The sequence below is a fragment of the Centruroides vittatus genome, unplaced genomic scaffold, assembly GCF_030686945.1.
Source record: "Centruroides vittatus isolate TY-2023 unplaced genomic scaffold, ASM3068694v2 contig_694, whole genome shotgun sequence".
Lineage (NCBI taxonomy): Eukaryota > Metazoa > Arthropoda > Arachnida > Scorpiones > Buthidae > Centruroides > Centruroides vittatus.
In genome coordinates, this window is record NW_027122438.1 from 833,870 (window position 1) to 853,581 (window position 19,712).

At 30.8% G+C, this 19,712-nt stretch overlaps 2 protein-coding genes across 2 annotated transcripts in view; one reads left to right on the forward strand and one right to left on the reverse strand.

The window, feature by feature from the left end:
- Ostgamma (oligosaccharide transferase gamma subunit) overlaps positions 1-2,478 on the reverse strand; it is a 31,614-nt gene extending 29,136 nt beyond the window's left edge. Inside the window, exon 1 of the mRNA XM_067276448.1 lies at positions 2,321-2,478. Within this exon, the coding sequence (XP_067132549.1) occupies positions 2,321-2,410 (90 nt within the window). The 5' untranslated portion in view covers positions 2,411-2,478. The remainder of the gene's footprint in view (positions 1-2,320) is intronic.
- Positions 2,479-2,631: 153 nt separating this feature from the next.
- LOC136980329 (E3 ubiquitin-protein ligase rnf8-like) overlaps positions 2,632-19,712 on the forward strand; it is a 33,370-nt gene continuing 16,289 nt past the window's right edge. The window contains exons 1-4 of the mRNA XM_067276420.1: positions 2,632-2,744; positions 7,966-8,079; positions 10,146-10,340; positions 15,825-16,265. Coding sequence (XP_067132521.1) covers positions 2,688-2,744; positions 7,966-8,079; positions 10,146-10,340; positions 15,825-16,265 — 807 coding nt within the window. The 5' untranslated portion in view covers positions 2,632-2,687. The remainder of the gene's footprint in view (positions 2,745-7,965; positions 8,080-10,145; positions 10,341-15,824; positions 16,266-19,712) is intronic.

A 19,712-nucleotide genomic window follows, 5' to 3' on the forward strand; every position in this document is an offset into this window, starting at 1 on the left:
TGTGGTCGAAAAACTGCGCTCAACAGACGCACTGGTAGATGGTACCATAAAAATTAATGACATTAAATCATATAATTCTTTTAGTACGTCTTTGTTCGGATTGTCATTAATTATGATACTTTTTATGTCCAAGAGTTACTTGTCAATATAGTCTGGACACGAATATAAATATTGCGATTTGCTATGTAATTTAGATAAATCAAAAAATTTCCCATAAAATTTACTTAATTTAAAGAATTAAAACACGCTTGGAAAAATTGTTTTTCATAATATTAAAATTATTAACATCTAAAAGTGATAAAAATTCTAAAGATTTTATGTCTGAAAATCTGTCAATATAATTATAATTTCTTTTTAATTATACTGTAACTAAATATAACTTTGCAAAAAACGTACATAAAAATAACATTAAATACTCTTTACTTTTTAAATCTTAAACAATTCACTTAGATAGTTCCCTACCAGTGGCTAAGGGATAGAATCGTTGGAAGCGTTACATGTGTGTAGTTTCCACCAGCTAAACCGGCTGAGGTTGGTGCTCTGTAAAGCGCATGCGCCAATGCCCTCTGGCTGCTTTACACCATTCAGTTATTCTTGTCTTAAAAGCTGTCTCGGAAGCGCTTCCATTCCGCCACTGACATTCGAATATACAATAGCAATCTTATCGTTTTTTTCACATCTAGTATAGAATTTTTAATAAGATATATAATGCAGTTATAATAAAATATTAATTTTAATTAATTCAAAGTACGTTAAAATATAAAAATTCATATTTTAGAAAATACAAGAGAAGGTCATTGGAAGGTGGATGGAGCCGCTTCCACCGCTTTCAATGACGGCATGCCACTGTAAATTACATAATGCAGATATGGGTTATGAGTATATAAATAACTGTTACAACGTTACAAGAAAGTGGGGAAAATGTTACATAATACTAGGGTCTCAGCCCTTGAGTAACAATGACAGAATGATTCATTTTTATTTCTGAAGTGTTACATAGCAAACCATAGTTTATGTCACTGCTTTGAACATTATTAATTAATGTTCAATATCTTATGTTGAATATTATTCCTTAGTGCAACTAAGGAGATTGATAGATGATGTGATTTACGTGATTTTGGGGGGCTAGGTATATGTGTTGGGTAAGATGGTAGTTGAAAGTATAAAAATAGCATTATGTAATTTATGATGATCCCCAATAGCAGAACTGTTTAGACTTTCTATAAGAGAAAGCCAAACAGTTTTGTACTGTACATTAATAATAGTCAATCAACTATCCAATTTACAGAAGTGTGAGACACATCATTAAGAATATTTTGTAATGTATTCTTTTTTTCATAGCAGCCGTATTGTAACATGAAAATAATATACATGGTAAGGCACTTGCAGATTGTACATGTCACTATATACAAAGCAACTGTTTGGTGATCAGAAAGAAACATATCAAGCATTTTATATTGTAATATGATGGCTTGTTATCCATATATTATATAATATATATATATATAGGTGTTCTATCATATTTTAGTTGTTTTCAAAAATTAGTTGGAAGTCTTCAGTTAACACTATAGCACATTATAATTTTTTCCCATTTAAAGCATTAGTAAATAGCAGTGGCGTAGTGTAGTGGGGGCGGCAGGGGCGGTTCGCCCCGGGCGGCACTTTTAGGGGGCGGCAAAATTTCATAATAAATACACAATACTCCTGTACAATATACAATAATGATGATTGTTCTTTGCCGAAAAGTTCTTTAGAATTACAGTATATTTTAGTCTTTTGAATTGAGATACCTAAATAAGGAGGCGGCGAAATTTTCCTCCGCCCCGGGCGGCTGACACCCATGCTACGCCACTGGTAAATAGGCTCCTGATTAACATATTCCAGTAGAACACCAGATTTTCAGGAATGAATTACAGACATTAATTAAGTCGGAATGCCCGTATATGCCGTTTCATTTTTTAACGTTAAATCTAATTGCAACTTTTTCAAATTCACAAAAAAACTATACACAGGTAAGAGTTTCTGATATAATTTCATACATTTATTCTTCTACAAATGAAATTTAATAGAGGTTTATTTGTTTAATTCGTGTATTAATGTCTATTTAATTCAGTTATAACACATTAGGTACAAATGCAGCTCCGAATGAGGCAGCTGGGACCATATGAGAATCATTGACTACGTCCATAGAAGGGGTCTAAAATTTGGGAGTCCAAACCCCTCATTCAGAACTGCAATTTTACCATATATTAATCTAATTACTATAATAATTTACGATTTAATTCCATCACTTAAATGTTGGCCTAAAAATACCATATACCTCTTTCCTTTTGGGATTTCCATTCCCGTATTGTAATATGCATAAAAACATGAAAAGGACAACAAAACACCGGGTCTCCTTTGCCGTCATTTTAGAAGGTTGCCATTAAATGAACGACGTTTCAGTTTCTCATTCGTCAAACAGAAATTTATTATTTATAAGCTCTATTGTAACAGATAATTTATTATTACTATTTCAAACACAAAATATAATATTTATATATCGATATAAATTTAATTAATTTTCAAAAGATTTATTTTATAAAGCGACGTCTAGCGGTTAAGTTTTAAACTAACCGTTTTTTTCTTTTCGTAGTTGTAAATTTGAATTTGTTACGATACGGGAAGCGGTTATTTGATTGTGTGCCATGTTTTGTTTGGAAGATTTAAAAAAACGAAAGACAATACCTTTAACTGATTCTGAGGTTGGTTTTTGATGTATTTGTAAAGTTCCAAAATAATAATAATTCTCGTGTGAATGGACGTTACCATTTATTGATATGAATGCGATATACGTATTACTCATAGGTAGAAAGAAATGCAGCTCTGAATGATGCGATTGAGACCTATCAGAGCTGTATAACATGCCTAGAGGAGTCGATGGTCTGTGTGTGACCCTTTGCCAGACAGAGTCCCCCGAAATCAGCTTATCTGCAATTTTAAAGACCTTCAAAAATAGGGTGAACTTTAAAGATGTAATATATTTACGGTTAATGTTACCTATGGTAGCGAACATGGCAGCTTGTCTCTGAAACAGTGAGGACGCACGTTCTAACCTAACCTAACCTAACCTATTCTAATTGTTAAACACAAGATCGTGTTATTAACTCAACTCAATCACTATTCTAATAAATTACCATAATTATTGCCAACCAAATTATTAGAATAGGTTAGGTTAGAATGTGCATCCCCACTGTTTCAGAGACGAGCTGCCATGTTCGCTACCATAGGTAACATTAACCATATTTACTATACATATACTATAAGCTACACTGTCTTGCACAGGATTATGTTTAGACCATCAGTTCCTTTGAGTTCCTTACTGCTGTTGGCTTGGTCTGCGGCTCTAATAAGGTCCTGATGATCTCGTAGTACTGGCTAGAGTGGCCAGATGTCTGGTGAAAAGCCAGATTGTCAGGTATTTAACTACTCTGGCATCACTTTGCACCGGATGTCAATTTGTCCTCCTTTTTGGACCAGGATGAAAAATGTGTACAAAAATAGTTCAGTTGTCACTTCGAATGAATTGAGGAAGCTGGTTAACGTTTCCAGATGGCCCACACCACTGATCTAGTGGCACTTTAGCAATTTTCTTCATTAAGAGGCCAAAGAATTTCACAAGTGTTTACAAATGGTCACATATATTTATTGGACGAGGGCACAACAGAGATGAAAGGTCCAATCATTTTTGAACTTTGGCAGAATTCTCCATTTAACCAGACAGAAGTTTCACATGTGGCTGGTGAGGTGGAGGAGGTTGGAGTTATTAAAGTTTGGAAGCAGACTGTTGCTGACTCCCTAGAAGAAGAAATGTTTTGTTTGCAAGTTGCTTTGACCAAGTGCCGATGCCCACGTCTTCCCCAGCTCACTTGATGGTCTCGTAGGCATTACCAAATTTATTTTTCTATTTTTTATTTATACATGTATAAAAAAAACAAAAAGCGCAGAGGTGTTGCCCCCCAACAGTGTTCTCCATTTTAGGCATTGGGTGATGGCCACCCTAGTACTGGCAGATGTTGCCATTAGGTAATCAGTATATATATGAATATACAAGTTTATACACGGATTCACCTAATGATGAACACATTTCCTAGTAAAGCTGCATTACTTAAGCTGCCAGAGTGTGCTTTAAGCAGTTTCTGTTCTTGTAAGAAAGGAAATGCTTATATGTCTTGGCAATTTTAATAGTTTGGCTCTTTGTACACATTGTTTTACACGGATAAAATGCTTAGTTGGAAATGATGTGAGATTGTTGCTGAGACTATAAAATATCAGAGGCAGCCAATCAAAAAAATTTGATATTGAGTAAAAATGCAATTAGCTATAATGGTAGACAACAACAGAATGTGTGCATTTGCCATTACTAATAAACTACTTGCTACATGGAACTAACTTGATTTTATGTCAGATTTTAACACTAGAATGGGACACCCTGATTATTTGTCATTTTGTACCAGTGTCTGACAAATTGCCTTGAGAGTTTTGAAGGATTTGACTGTTAATAATAGAGGGAAGCGGGTGTACCATAGATTACTATCTATGGAATTTCGGGACTTTGAGTATATATCTGAACTGAGGGAACTGAGACGAGTTCAACGGTACTTTACTTTTGGTCCAGAGACAAAAAATAAGATAGTGATCATACTTTTTTCAGCAATCACGTGATGATCAGGAGTTGCGTCGCTCTCTCCACTAAGTGTCTATCGTGTGTTTAACATGCAGTCTGGCAAGTTGGCCATATATACCTTTAACAAAGGCAGATGTTGATCCATGAGCACACCGATCGTCTACAGTTTGAGTTAAGTCCTTTTTGCACACCCTCATGCTCATCGACCTTGGGGGCTACGGCTCCTCAGTCTCGCTATCGCTCGCAGTCGGCTAGTACTACGAGCCGACCGTGCTATCGCAATTGGGAGTCGTGATGCTTGAACAAAAGGAAAAAAAGGAACTGGCGTTCGACTGTTTGTGCTCCCGACGGACTCCCCCAGGAGGGGAGCCACCGATTGTTTATCATCACTAGTTATTGATTCACAATAGTTCTTGAACAGAAGAAAAAAAAGGAAGTGGCATTCGACTGTTTGTGCAATTTCTTGCCTTTCAGAGTGCTTTTTTTTTTTTAAATTTGTTTGCAGACTTTACCGCGAGATGGCAGCACTAGCAACTACGGTGCCGTCTGCATGAAAGCATTAAAAAAGTATGATAACTTTCTTATTTTTCGTCTCTGATCCAAAAGTAGGGTATTGTTGAACTCGTCTTGGTCCCCTCAGTTCAGATATATACTCAATGTCCCGAAATTCCATAGGTGGTAATCTATAGTATCCCCAGGGAAACTTCTCTATCAGTTTGTGAAAATAAGTCTTGTGTGTTTAAAATGGTTTACTGCCAGGAGATAAAGGAGGTGATTTTACTTACCATGCAACTAAGGGAGACAGTGTAATTGACTTTGTCATAATGTCACAAGAAATATATTCTCATATTATAAATTATCTGTTTTATCAGATATAGGTCCTGATCACTCACTCGTTTTTTTTTCAATGATTTCTTTGATAACATCAGCAGTTCTTAATAGATGATATGTTGGTAAACATGCAATATGGAAGGATGAATTTAAATCTTCATTTGCTGTTAAATTAGAAAAAGTTTTGTTAGATGAATATGGAGGAAATCTCATATCCAATGATCTGGTGGAATGTATATCTAAGATGGCAATCTCTCTAGATTTAATTTTTGACATTAAACCTGTAACTTTTAAAGCATATACAACAAATACATGGTATGATAGCAAGTGTTACTCTATGAGAAAAAAAATCTATAGAAATTGTTTAAGAAAGTGAAAAAACTAAATACAAATGAATGTATGTTTCATACATTCATACAGCTTATGTTTTCTTCACTCTCCAATATATTGGAAATGAGTTTATTTGACGCAATTTTTAATTTGATGAACAAATAAAAATTGCAAGGTTCATTTAAGACTACCAGACATCTTGTTTTAATATTATGTTTTTCTTGGTGTTCCTATGAATGTTCTCAGGATATGTTCCATTTTTCTTAAATAATAAACTTTTGTAAAATCTTTTATTTTTTAAAAAAGCAGAAAATTAGCAGTTTTTTCTAGGTTCAATAATGATGATGTTAATTTTATAGGGCTTGGATGGTGAGTGATGAAGCTTGGAGGTATTATGAAATATGTTGCAAGAAATACAGTGGGTGATCAGTTAATGAACATAATCCATTCCAAGACTTTGTTTGCTATCCGAATTGTTTTTTAACTGATTATCGATTTATCATAGGTTTTTATGGGAATTTTATTAATTCGTTCTGGAAACTCCAAAAAATGAAAAATATATACTTTCTTACTACATTTATTTATATGTAATAGTAAAAATACATATATACACAGTCTTGCATTTTTATTAGTCATGTTTTTTTTGTTTGTGGGGGTTAAAGAATCTGTTTAATGTCGATTGCTTTTCTCTCTTCAGGATTTTTCAGAATTAATTAATAGCATTGTAATTGTAGAGATCCCTAAGCCTATTAACCTCAACCTGGTTGGATCCATTCTAAAACCGTTGTTCTGACATCCTGTCACTTCAAAAGATCTTTAATAGCAGATATCGGCATTAATCCTCTTTTTTCAGAAGAAAACACATCTCACTGAGTTTCTTGGTGTTCTTCATTCAAGAGTTCATGATGTTCTGTCATCTGATCAATTTCAGGTTCCATTATGAGCTCTTCAATGTTCTTTATTTCTCATATGTGATTTTTGTTACTCCTTTAGCTGCTTGATTATACTGTATCTTTCTTAGATAAGACTGAACTGCAGCCTACTGTAGACCTGTTCAAGCCATACTGCCTAGCAATATCAGACATCTTCTGCCCACTCTCTACCTTTGCTATTATACTCTCACCTTTCGAAAATAAAAACCAATGCAAAATTAATGAGTGCCTGCCCGACAGTCTCACAAATATCATAAAAACATTGTTTCTGTCAGAAAAATAAAAGGCAGGAATTACAAGGGAGAGTTTCAAAGTTCAGAGGAATACTATCTCATCAGTATATACTGGGTTGAGTGTCGATGTTGACGTCTCCCGTGCTCTGAAAAGTTTTGAATTGTTGCCTGAAGACAAGGGAAGGCCAATCAGTATTCATTATTTTATGTTGCTTCTTCTGTGAGGTGTTTATTGTCCGAACATAAAAATCTTTCATGAAAGTGTTCATTATCCAATTGTTCGTAGTCTGAACTGTTAACTGATCATCTACCATAATTTGTTTGATGTAAATCATGACAGAAGATCATCAGTTGAATTTGTTTTATTAAATAAAATGGATATGAATTAACTTACAAGATAACCATAATTTACTCCAGCAAAGCACTTTAATTCTCAGCACAAATGTTTTCAATCTACACCTAAGATCTGCTTCAAGTTTTGAATATTCTATAAGAGCATTAGATAATGGTTACCTTGTGTGTTAATTGATTTCCAATCAGTTTTAAGAAGAAATTTTTCAAAATGGATACATTCACAACAAAAACTGAATAAAACTTAAAAAATTATAACAATTATAACAGAACATCATTATATTGCTGTCTTCGATTATTTTAGAAATATTCATTGATCTATGCCATTTTTTATGCTTGCTGGAAACAAATTTATCAGTGAAAAGAGATTTTTGTTTTTATTTATTGATAGAATGTGGTTCAGAACAATTATTAGTGGTAATGTTAAACTCATTGTTGAACATGAAAGTTAATACAGAAATGGATTATTTAGAATTTTATCATTTTCTTAAATCAGTCAGATTTAAAATATTTGATGAGCAAATGAGAAATATATGTGGATTGCTTTATTAGTAATTAATAAGGAAATGTTTATCATATTTATGTTTTTAAGATCTGTTATTAAGCAGAATAATTTTTTTAGGTATTAATTGGAAGAAGCAATATTGCAGCAGTTCAGATCATATCAACTTTAGTTTCTCGAATTCATGCAAAATTAAAATTGGAAGAAAATCAATGGCAAATTCAAGATACAAAAGTAAGTTTTAATATTTATTAATCTTTGATATTTAAGATATTTTGAATTCTTGATTATCTAAATTCATTGTTACTAGTACTAGTTTTTTATAATGTAATTTCAAAAATATTTGACACTCTTATCAAGTTTAAATTCAAAAAATCCAAATTTAAAAACAAGTTTTAACAAATAGCAGAAATCTTTGAGAACAATTTTTTAAAGATTTGAAAATATGTTCTTATTTATATTTTTAAAGTTTTGTATTGTTTTTACAGCTTGGATTTGAAGATAGAGTAGAACAACTTTGAAAGATGTTTAATCCATATATAAAATTTTGATTTTTATAAACTAAGATTTTTTAAAATTTAAACTGGTCTTTTCTCAAGTAAATCAAGTTTAAATTCATATTTAAGTATATGTGAAAAATATTGTAAATATACTTTTAAATTTTTCAAGATTATATAGATAATTAATATTTTATATAAAAATGCATAGACACATATACAATAGTACACAATTGGTTTCTTATGCTAATAAATCCTATAAAAGCATACTAAAATATCACATTGATTACTATTACTTTGAGATTAATCTTTTTGTAAAATACAAAACTATGAAGAAAAAATTTGATGTTAAATTGTGTTATTGATAAAACAATTAATTGCTAAAAATTAAAATATTTTCATTTTAAAAGAAAATCTGAAATTTGTATATTGCTGTGGTTTCTCAGATATACAGTAGAGCATCGATTATTCGACTCAATTGGGGACTGGGGTTGGTCGGATAACCGAAAAGTATGAAAAAAATACATTATTAGTATAGTGTATTAGGCCTGGTTTAAATACTAGCCTCCCTTTCATGGTCGAGCCAGTGCTGCCAGCTAAAACATGCAAAAATTTAACAAAAATAATATTAAAGTAGCCAAGACATAACCAAATATAGCAGCATCACATCACTAGCGGACATTTGAATTTGCCGACTAGAACGTGGTTGGTTAATCGGGGGTCGGATAATCGATGCTCTACTATACTTGTAACAAAAATTTCTCTCAAAGATACTTGATTATTTGCATCAAGAATTAAAAATTTTCCTCCATTCTTTGTTAATTTCCAATATGATAAATACGATCAGATAAAGGAACATTAAAATAAAACATTTATTTTAATGTTCCTTAACGCCTCTTCATGTGAATGTTTCTCTTGTATTAGTAAAATAGTTGGTGTGACGTCCACTCGAAGTATTTAATTCACCTAACAATATGATCAGATATTGCTTAAAATAAAGTGCTCTTTTATCTGCTGTATATATGATTTTCCAGTGCAAGCTGGTTGTTGTTATTTCAGTTCAAAAAGTTTCCCATAAAAGGTGTTAGATAGATGATTGGCACAACTATATTGTTAACAGAATAAGTATGATGTGCAGGGGCAAGCTACTGCTAATTTGAGATGGAGAGCATATATTTTAAATTAAACTAAATACATGATTTGATTAAAAACTGCAGCCTGGCATTGTGATGATGTCACAATAAATAATTGCTCATTTTAATGTAAAAAATCAGATGTTATAAATGAAAGTGGTATAAGTCCATTTTTGGAAAAAAAAATAAGTTAATGATAATTTTAGTGAGACATAGATGTCTTTTTTTATATATATTTAATAACACAATCAATGGTGTACAATATCCTCATAAATTAATCAAATAAATATTGACTGTAAAATGCTATTGAAAGAATTTTTATTTTTATATTTTTTTTCTTTTGATAGCATATTACAGTTAATATTCTTTTGATTAATTTATGAGGATATTGTACATCATTGACTGTGTTATTAAATATATAACAAAGGACATCTATGTCTCACTAAAACTATCATTAACTTATTTTTTTCCAAAAATGGACTTATACCACTTTCATTTATAACAGCTCATATTTAGTTTATTCATTTTATTTTGCTTGCTAAATATTTTTGAATAGTTCTAAATTATAAATATAAATTCTTGTGTAAATTAAAGTATTTCTTAATTTCTAAACTTAATTTATAGATATATTTAAAATTAATATAATAAAATTTTATTCATTATATTCTAGAGTGTAAATGGGATTTATATAAATGAAGAAAGGTTGAAATCTGAAGCTGTGCAAATTTTAAATATTGGTGACATTATAAGTCTTGGACCACCTAACAAATCTGAATTTAAATTTCGTTTTTCTGAATTTATTTCCTTAAATGATTCTTCAGACTATGGATCACCTTGTAAAAAAAGAAGTAAACGATCTTTTCAGGTAATAAATAATAATGATAGTGTATATAATATTGTTATCAATAAATTTAAAAGAAATATTTCAAATATTTATTTATAGAGTAGTCTCCATACATTAATAAAAGTTTTTTGAAAATTCTTTTTGTAAAGAAATTTAAAAAAATAATGATCATTTATAAAAAGTTTTGTTGAAACAGATAGTTCTTATAAATATTTCTGCATAGTTTTATTTATGAAAATGTTTTACAGGTTTATAGACTTTCCCAGTAAAACATTTTTAAAATTTTACCGAGAAACTTTAAAATTCATAAATTTATGATGATGATATAAAAATAATGTAAAGATATTAAAAAAAACTTTTATTATAAATTTATAATGAAAGAAAGCTATTCACAAAATTATGAATCTCTTGTTTCAAATTACAGTGTTTATAAAAAATGATATATCTAATTTATAATAGAAATTACGTTATTGTCATCTATGTTAAATAAGAAACCATTGACATCTTTAACCATCTAAGCATTTAGTTTTTTAGATTTTAACTAAAGACTAAGCTGAGATATATCAATATTTATAAATGAATAAATTTTATTAAATAACGAAAATTAATGTTATCATTGCAATATATATACAGGGTGGGCCAGCGAAAATGAAACGGCAGAGTGTTCGTGTTCGTCCAAGCAAAGCGCTCGGACAGGTCGATTTTACTCTCGAGAGGACATCTTTTGCAATAAAGTTTTTGCGATTCTGAATATTAACTAAACAAACATTTTTTTTGAAATAAATGCTTGTTTAGTTAATACAAAATAAATGAGTTTTTAAAATTTTTTGTCGTCTGTTGTATTCAAAATCGCAAAAACTTTATTGCAAAAGATGTCCCCTCGAGAGTAAAATCGACCTGTCCGAGCACTTTGCTTGGACGAACACGAACACTCTGCCGTTTCGTTTTCGCTGGCCCACCCTGTATAATATATGTTACAGTGAAAGCAGATAATCAGTGAATGTACACCTTTACAAAATAATCAGTGAATCTGCACTACAGCATTCACAAGATCTCAATTTTTGGCTTGTCCCAAAAAATTGAAGCTGAATATAGAGTTCTTCAGACAAAACTGTTACTTTAAGGATGATTGCATCTGCCTAATCTTGCAGTACAATCTCTCTTTTTCAAATGTTCTTGCACTTTGACTATCAGAATATGAAGTGTAAATGCAAGAAGAATGGCACTTTAAATCATAACTCTTCAACTTGCTTTAATAAATAAAATGTTAATTAAAAGATTTTTTTTGTTTTATTTTAAATTTACTTTTTACTACTTCAGTCTGTCAAGATTAACAAACACATTAAAGAGAGTATACAATTATTACTGAATATGAATTTATTATTTTAAAATGAACAATTTGTTCTACATTAACTGATTACTTTAGTGAAGGTTTACATTCACTAATAATAGATCATATTCACTGTGCAATCCAATTCCCTGTAACATATACAATAGTTGAGAAAAAATTAAAGTATTAAAGAGTACAAGCTTGGACATAGTGGGAAAATAGATGGTATAACATTGTTTTAAATTTGAATTTTTAAATTGACAATACACTTTTTCCAATTTTTTCATTGTAATATTTTGAAATTACAAAAATCCTCTTCACAGAACTGAAGTTCAGTTAATAAATAATATAGTTGTACATAAAAAATATAACAATTAAAACGTTCCAACTCTATAAATTTAATCTTTAAGTTAAAGGTATTGTTTTTTGTAAAATTTTTCTGAAAAAAGGGTCATAAACTTGAAAACCACTGTAAATCTGCTTCAGAATATATCAGTTGAGAACTAATACAAAGTCTGCAGTTCAACTGTTATTTATTTTTGAGAAATTCATAGAAAAAAATGCCATGTATCTTCTGGTTACATATGCCCAATATGAGGATTAAGAAATTTGTTTCAAGTATCTATTTTAACAAAATTTTATAAAAATATAGCTATTTTTACAATCAATTATGTTTTTATAGACAATAGAAAACAATTTCAATAGTAAATTATAATAGTAATAATGATAATGTAAGAACAGAATATAATTTGATATTAACCATTTCATTCTGAAGTCAGGATCTTGATGAAATTCAAAAACTGAAACTTTTTGTAGTTTCTTTTACAAAATAATACAACACATTTCTTAACATTTTTATACTTTTTCCTTTCTTTCTCAAATTAAGTGAAACTTATGAATGACCTCCTGTACTTTCTAAAAACATGCTAGAACAAAATACAATCCCATCAGCCTAATTATGATGATGTCATGCTCATTTCATGAACCCATATACAGACTGAGTTTTTGGAGGTGTTGGCTTTATGATGATCAGTTTGATTGATTATATTTTTAACTTATTTTACTGAATACTATTTACTTAACAAACAATCTACAATTTAATTAAATTGTAGAATCAGCATTTATTACTATTATTATACATTAATAAAATGTATAATAATAATAAATGCTGAAATAAATTTGAAAAAAAATTAAACCAAAGGAAAAAAATGCCACTAATATAAAATTCAATGATCATCTCCCATTTTCTAAACAGAACTAACAATAAAATTAACAATTATCTTTTAAATAATTTTTTGGGAGTCTACATAGAGAGAGAATTACCAAAAACTTGTCAACTTTCATGATACAAGTTTAACTGCTCATAAACTTATTTCTGTCCTATAGAAAAAAGTAGAGGTATCTAATAACATCAATTAAAGTTTTGATTAATCCACAAAAGATGAATGGGAGATGATAAATGGCAAGGTAAATATACTGTACTGTACATGTGCCTTTGATGTAATTTGCAGATGTGCATACACTACTCTATGATAATGGACCAGACAGCAAGATGTGATGGCATAAGGTAAAGAATACATGCTTTAATAGGAGGGGGTCCCTACGTGCTACTGCAATTACACTAGCAACCTTTCTGGGCATACTTTCAACAATGTTTTGATACACAGCTATGGGCATTTTTGCCCATTCCTGCTTCAAGAATGTCACCAGCTCAACTATAGATTTCGGATGTGGTTCCTTGGTCCGTAAGTGCTATTCTAACTCGTCCCACAAATGTTCTATTGGGTTTAGATTGGGACTCTGATCAGGGGACCTATTCTGAGTAGTATCATTAAGCTAACAAATACGATAAAAACCAGTTTCTATCGGAACCACGTGATTCGCGTTTAATCAACTGTGAAAATGCTATTCTGAGCCGTACGTTTTGTTTTCGGTGCCGATAGCCACGTGCGATAACTAAGCTTTTGTTATCGGTCACTCTCAAGCTGCCGTTAGGAACGTAATGAAAGTGAAAACAACATGGCGTCTTTTGGTGTAAGAATGATTTTACTTCACGAGCAATTGGAAAGAGAGTTAATAAACTATGTTGTTGTATTGCTTAAAAATAATTACCTTAACTGTTTATGAATATTGTATGAATATTGTAATTGCCTTCTTATTAAAATTTAAAGTAAGTAGCTATAGCATGAACATTATTTCTGAAATAGGTTTCATTCGCATATGTTTAAATTAAAATGATTGAATATAAATATATAAATATATGACTAAGCTATCAGTTACTTTTCGCCATCTTTCTGGATCTTTTTGTGAGCCGACTCCATCGGAATTCAGACGGTCGGCTATTTCTTGCCACAATTTCTGGCGATCTTTTACGGTAAAGGGAGCATCTAACTTCCCTGACATTAATTTAGCATTTTCTTCCATAAAATTAGCGAGCATCTCAAACTGGCGACTTGTAGTTCGCTGGCTTCGTTGTCCTTTCTTCGTCATTTTAAAACAAAAGTATTTCATTAGCGTTGATACACGACAATGCTAAAACCACATGCTTCGCTTAGAAAATGACGGGTTGCAGTCACGTGACAAAAATACAATGTTAACTAAACTGTGATTGGTTAAAGCGTAATAGCTGTCGATAGCATGGAACCCAGACGCATCTCGACCGACTACCCGTAGCGAAACCCACTTAACGTGGAGCACAGAATAGCGATTTATCTAAGGTTCGTTAACTGCCTTTTGCTAAGGGGACTTATCAAATATCTCGTGTATCGCTCTCGTTGAGTTATCAGAAGAGCTCAGAATAGGTCCCCAGGCCAGGGAAGACAGTTGACATCCATATCTTGATACCACTGCTTGACAGAGGCTGCAACATGACATGGAGCATTGTTGTCCTGGAAGTAACATTCATCCATTCCATAAAATTGCCAGAGCATAGGAAGAACCTGATTATCCAAAACGTTCATGTAGGCATAGGTGTTCAATTTACCAGGAACAACATGCAAAGGTCCCAGGCCATACTACAAAAAACACCCTAAATAAGAACACCACCACCGCTGGTGTCTGGTCCATTATTGTAGGGTAGTGTATATATTCTTTGGGAATACAGATAACCCCCCCCCCATAACACAAAAGTTATGATCCAAAAAATTGCCGTGTTATATGAAACAGTGCGAAAAGGGGTTAGGTTCAAAAAATTAAAAAACATGCTGTTAAATCCTTCTTTAAATCGGATTTATTATTCACATGTCAAAAGGTTGGATGCAGGCAGCAGGGCATACAAAATTACAAATAAAAATAATAATACACTGAATATTATACTGTAAAAATATAAAATAATTTATATTGTTAATTTAAATACTAGCTAGGGGTGCTCCTAGTGGCCATTTTTGGCATACAGTGATAGAATCTGGTTTTTCAGCTTTATATAGTAGATTTTTTTCATGGGTAAAATACTTATTTATTATTTAAGTAAATATTTTACCAGAGGATTATTCATCCTATATGATCTCATCATGAGCATCATCAACTGGTAACGGTTTTTATTACATTTCATGTTGTACGAGGGTTTTACCAAATTTCCAAACCGTGTTAGAGTGAACCTGTGCTATAAAAGCACCGTGTTATATGGGGGATGTTCCCAATTCTCGAATTGTGTTAGAGTGAATCCGTGCTATAGAAGTGCTGTGTTATACAGGGGTTACTTCTAATTGCAATGGCAAATGAAAATATCTGTTGTTCACAAAAGACTTTTTATCTTTTTTAAAAACACTTAAAAATTTATACAAAAAAAAAGTTACCACTGATTTTAATTTGCAATTATAAACTTGTTAAACAAACAAGTTTATAATTGCAAATTAAAATCAGTGATAATCTGCATCATTGCATAAGCTGCACTTGCTTTCAGATTGACTTTTAAATTATGGTACTAAAAAGATTAGTTCTTTCTCTATCATTTATTTTTATTATCATATGTGTTAAATTAGTATTATTTATTTAGTTTAGAATTTTATTAATAAATTTTAAAATGTAAATGCAATTTATAAATTATATATATATATGTATAATTTATAAATTGCATTTACATTTACTTTTTAAATCAAATTATTTTAACATAAGAAAATTTTGATATTTTTATTGAATATTTTGATTTTAAATGAAAATTCTAAATTAATCTTTAGGATAATTTAACCAAGAATAAACATGATAAGAAAGAAAATAGTGAGAAAAAAATTACAGATTGTGGAAGAATTCCTGTTCAAAGTGATGTTAACACTGAAAATAAAAACTGTGTAAAACTAGAAATAAAAAGTAAAATTCAATTCAAAGATAGCAAGAAAATTGCAATGGTTATCAAAGAAATTGCTGATAAAGAAAAGAAGAATGAAGATTTATTAATAAGAAATGTGAATAAATCAGAAAATATAGAACTTGTAAGTAATGATGTAAATAAACTGGAAACTACTGTAATTACAGAACCACGTAAAACAAATACAGAACATTTGAAACTGGCAATTGATGATTTAAAATCAAAGCTAGAAGAAAAAGAAAAAATCCAAGAAGAACTACGAAGAAAGTTATTACTTGCTGAGGCACAACTTAAAGAAAACAAAGAAAATACAGTAAATAAATTTTTTTTTATTTAAAAGACATTTTATTTTTATAATCTATTTTATTCTGTATAAAACTCCTTTCATATTATTTATTTTAATTTAATATAATTCAAAATATGAATTGGTAGTAAATTTTTGTCACATAAAGTCATTAAAATAGCTTTATTTTGCCATAGTAAATATTAGGCATTATTGTAAAAAATGTAAAAAGTCATATATATATATATAATTTTAACTTTTATATATTTATATATATTATATTATATATATATATATATATTTAACTATATAAAAGTCAAATATATATTATATATAATATACATTTGACTTTTATATAGAGACTGTATAAAAGCAACAGCAACTAGTAATATGTCAATTTGACAGGACAGCTGTCATGAAAAGATTGATAATGTTTTAATAAAGAGAGAAAAAACACTGCTATCTTTATTAAAATGATGCTGTCAAGATTTGTTGATTTTTCCAATTGATAATGTTTCCCATTACTCATTGGGAAATATTATCAATTATACTGTATAATAAGCAAGCCATTAGCAGCAAAATAAATAACTTTTCTGTATATAAATGTATAAAATTTTCAATGGTTTTTAAATAGACAAGCATCTGTAATTGGGATTTTATCAGGGAGAATTTCGAAGAAAAAATGAAAAGCTATAGATTTAAAAAATGTTAGCTGGAACTTTTTAGCAAGTTAAGAGTTCATAAGGATCAGATTTAATTTACCTTGTTTGAGATCATGTTATAAATGACAAAATAAATTCACTAAACTGTATTTCAGTATTGGATGAAATGTCATAATTTTTTTAATAGCATTTTTCTCATTTATAAGAACACTATTGTTTCTTGAACATAGATTTTATTAGAACTGTTCATAATGAGTAGTTTTTCTTACTAAACTGACTTTTGCTACTTTCTTAAAAGTCACAAAAACATAGTTTTCTCAAACTCATTTTTGTTCTAAGGCAAAAGTCCATAGATTAATGGAAAATTGCCTCAGAGCAATTGTCAAAATCTCAAAATCTGCTAACAGATACACTAGTCATCATAGTTGTAATTTACGTATATGGCACCAAATAATAATTCTAAAAGACAAAGATATCAACCAATACAATGTGAAATAAATATGAAGTAAAAATTAAAATGCTTTTCATTGACAGTCTCAATGTTTAAGATTTTTTTTTTTTACTTTTAAATATCAAACATCATATTTACACCCAGATTTATTAGATCCATCATATTTCATACTAGAGACCCAGCCGAGTGTTGTTGTGGCTCAAAATGCATCTATTATAAATGTATAACACTTTTCCTGTGGGGGGAATTTCAAAAAATCCCTTCTTAGTGTACATTCTCTTGACATACCCTATTAAACGAAAAAAACTGCATCTAAAATAGTATAATAGAAGCTGAGTTTTTCACGGTAAGCTTTAATTTTGTCCCTCTCCCCCGCAGGGGAATTTCAATATCCATATTATACAAAAAAACACGTGTATTCGAATGCAACATTGTGTCAAAATTTCAAAGTAATTGGTGAAGAACTTTCGGAGATTTGAGATTAGGAACAAACAAACATTTCATTTTTATTTATATAGATTACAAGTTCAGACATGTACACTGCGTATCTCGCTGACCATGTGACTGAGCTGCACGATTACCTATCTTGTATACATACGCGTCTTGCCCCTTGTGCTGACACTGAAAATATAATGCTTACCTAGATGATATCTTTTAATTTATATGAATGTTTAATGGAATAATATACAGCCTATGTCCACCTTGAAGGTCCATTCTAAATATTGGTGAAAGAATTTTTGAAATTAGATGAGTAGTTTTGGAGATTACCTCCTACATCCAAACTTACAAACTTTACCTCTATAATATTAGTATAGATAGCAAAATTTAAGATTAAATGCTCATTAATAATTTTCTGATTATTATCTGAACACCAGTTATTTATTACCTTATCACTCTTATTGCTGTATTGACTCTAATGAAAAAGAAAATTTCTTTCATTTATTGTGGCATGTTAATGCCATCATTTAGTCACTGACATCACTAGATGGTGTCCCTGAGAGTTAGCCGTTCTCTTGTTTGCATAGTCCTTTAGAGATTCAGCTCAAAACAGAGGACATTCTCTCAATCAGTAGTAGTAGTAGTATATTCTGGAAAGATGACTAACTGTAGTCAAGCAAGTGATAGTTGTCCCCACCAAATTACATCTTTGCCAGTAACTCTTAGCATATCTTTGCAGGCTGTTTCTGTGCACATATATAATGTTATGAATCTAACAGTAGCCCTCTGAGCCTGTAAATATAAGGGATTTTGATTCTCTAATAGCTTAGCTGCCAGTTTCATTCCTATTCTTGGAAGACTAATGGCCATCATGAGCTTTGTGGCTGCCTTGATGTGAACCCAAGGAAGAATTGTTGAAATGTTCATACATGATCACCAATGCACTTTTCAACACAAGCAGTTACATTTACTTTAACACATCTTGTTAGGAATGAGGAATGATCCTATAGAACTCTATCAAAGTAAATTTAATATTCAGGAAAAAAAATACTGGAGTTTAACTGTTGTATGCTGCAAGCTTTTAAATGTAGAACTACAGTATGTCTGGGGTTGCATAGTAAATAGAAGTTAAGAAAAACAAAAACAAAATCCACACATTTGTCTGAACAGGTTGTCCAGTCTTAAACGTATTTGTAGCTCACCAATGACAACTATTATATACTTACCACTATGCTCAAGTATTGGTCCCTCTTCCATATTTACATCATCCAAGTTACAAATTTTGATGTCAGAACTTGTTTGTTCAGTCATAGGTGTGTCCATATTCATGACCTCTCACTACAGGATGATGTCAGCTGCAATGGTGAAACTGGACAAGGCAAATTTCCAATTTTATGCATGGCCTCCAACCAGACCTTGTACTCTCATTTTTGTATGGCATTCAACATATATGGCCTTTTCTAAATCCTTATAGCCTTGTTCATTGTGCATTTTGCCAGTCACAATGGTATTTTGTTCTAGACATGTTGAAATTTTCACTGCTAATCTCACTAACTGAGTCTCATAATTCAACTCACAGATAAATGGTATTTTTTCCACTGATAGCATTGACTTTAAGCTACAGAACAAGTACTGTTCACTTTTGTATTTCAAGTCATATTGATGGAATAAGCCCTGACTCATACTATAGTGCATGCTGAGGTCAGTAAAGACAGCCATTTTTGCTGTGTCTTCCTCACTCCTCATGCATCTGGTACAATCAAGTTAACATATTATTAAGAAGCAACATCTGTCCAACAATAAATAAATCATTAATCAAGCTCTTACAGTTTCTTTCTAGTAAGCATTTTAAATTTTGTACTTTTTGTGACATCTAAAATTCCATACCTACTGTATGGAATTTCAGATACAGTGTACCCCTACCAT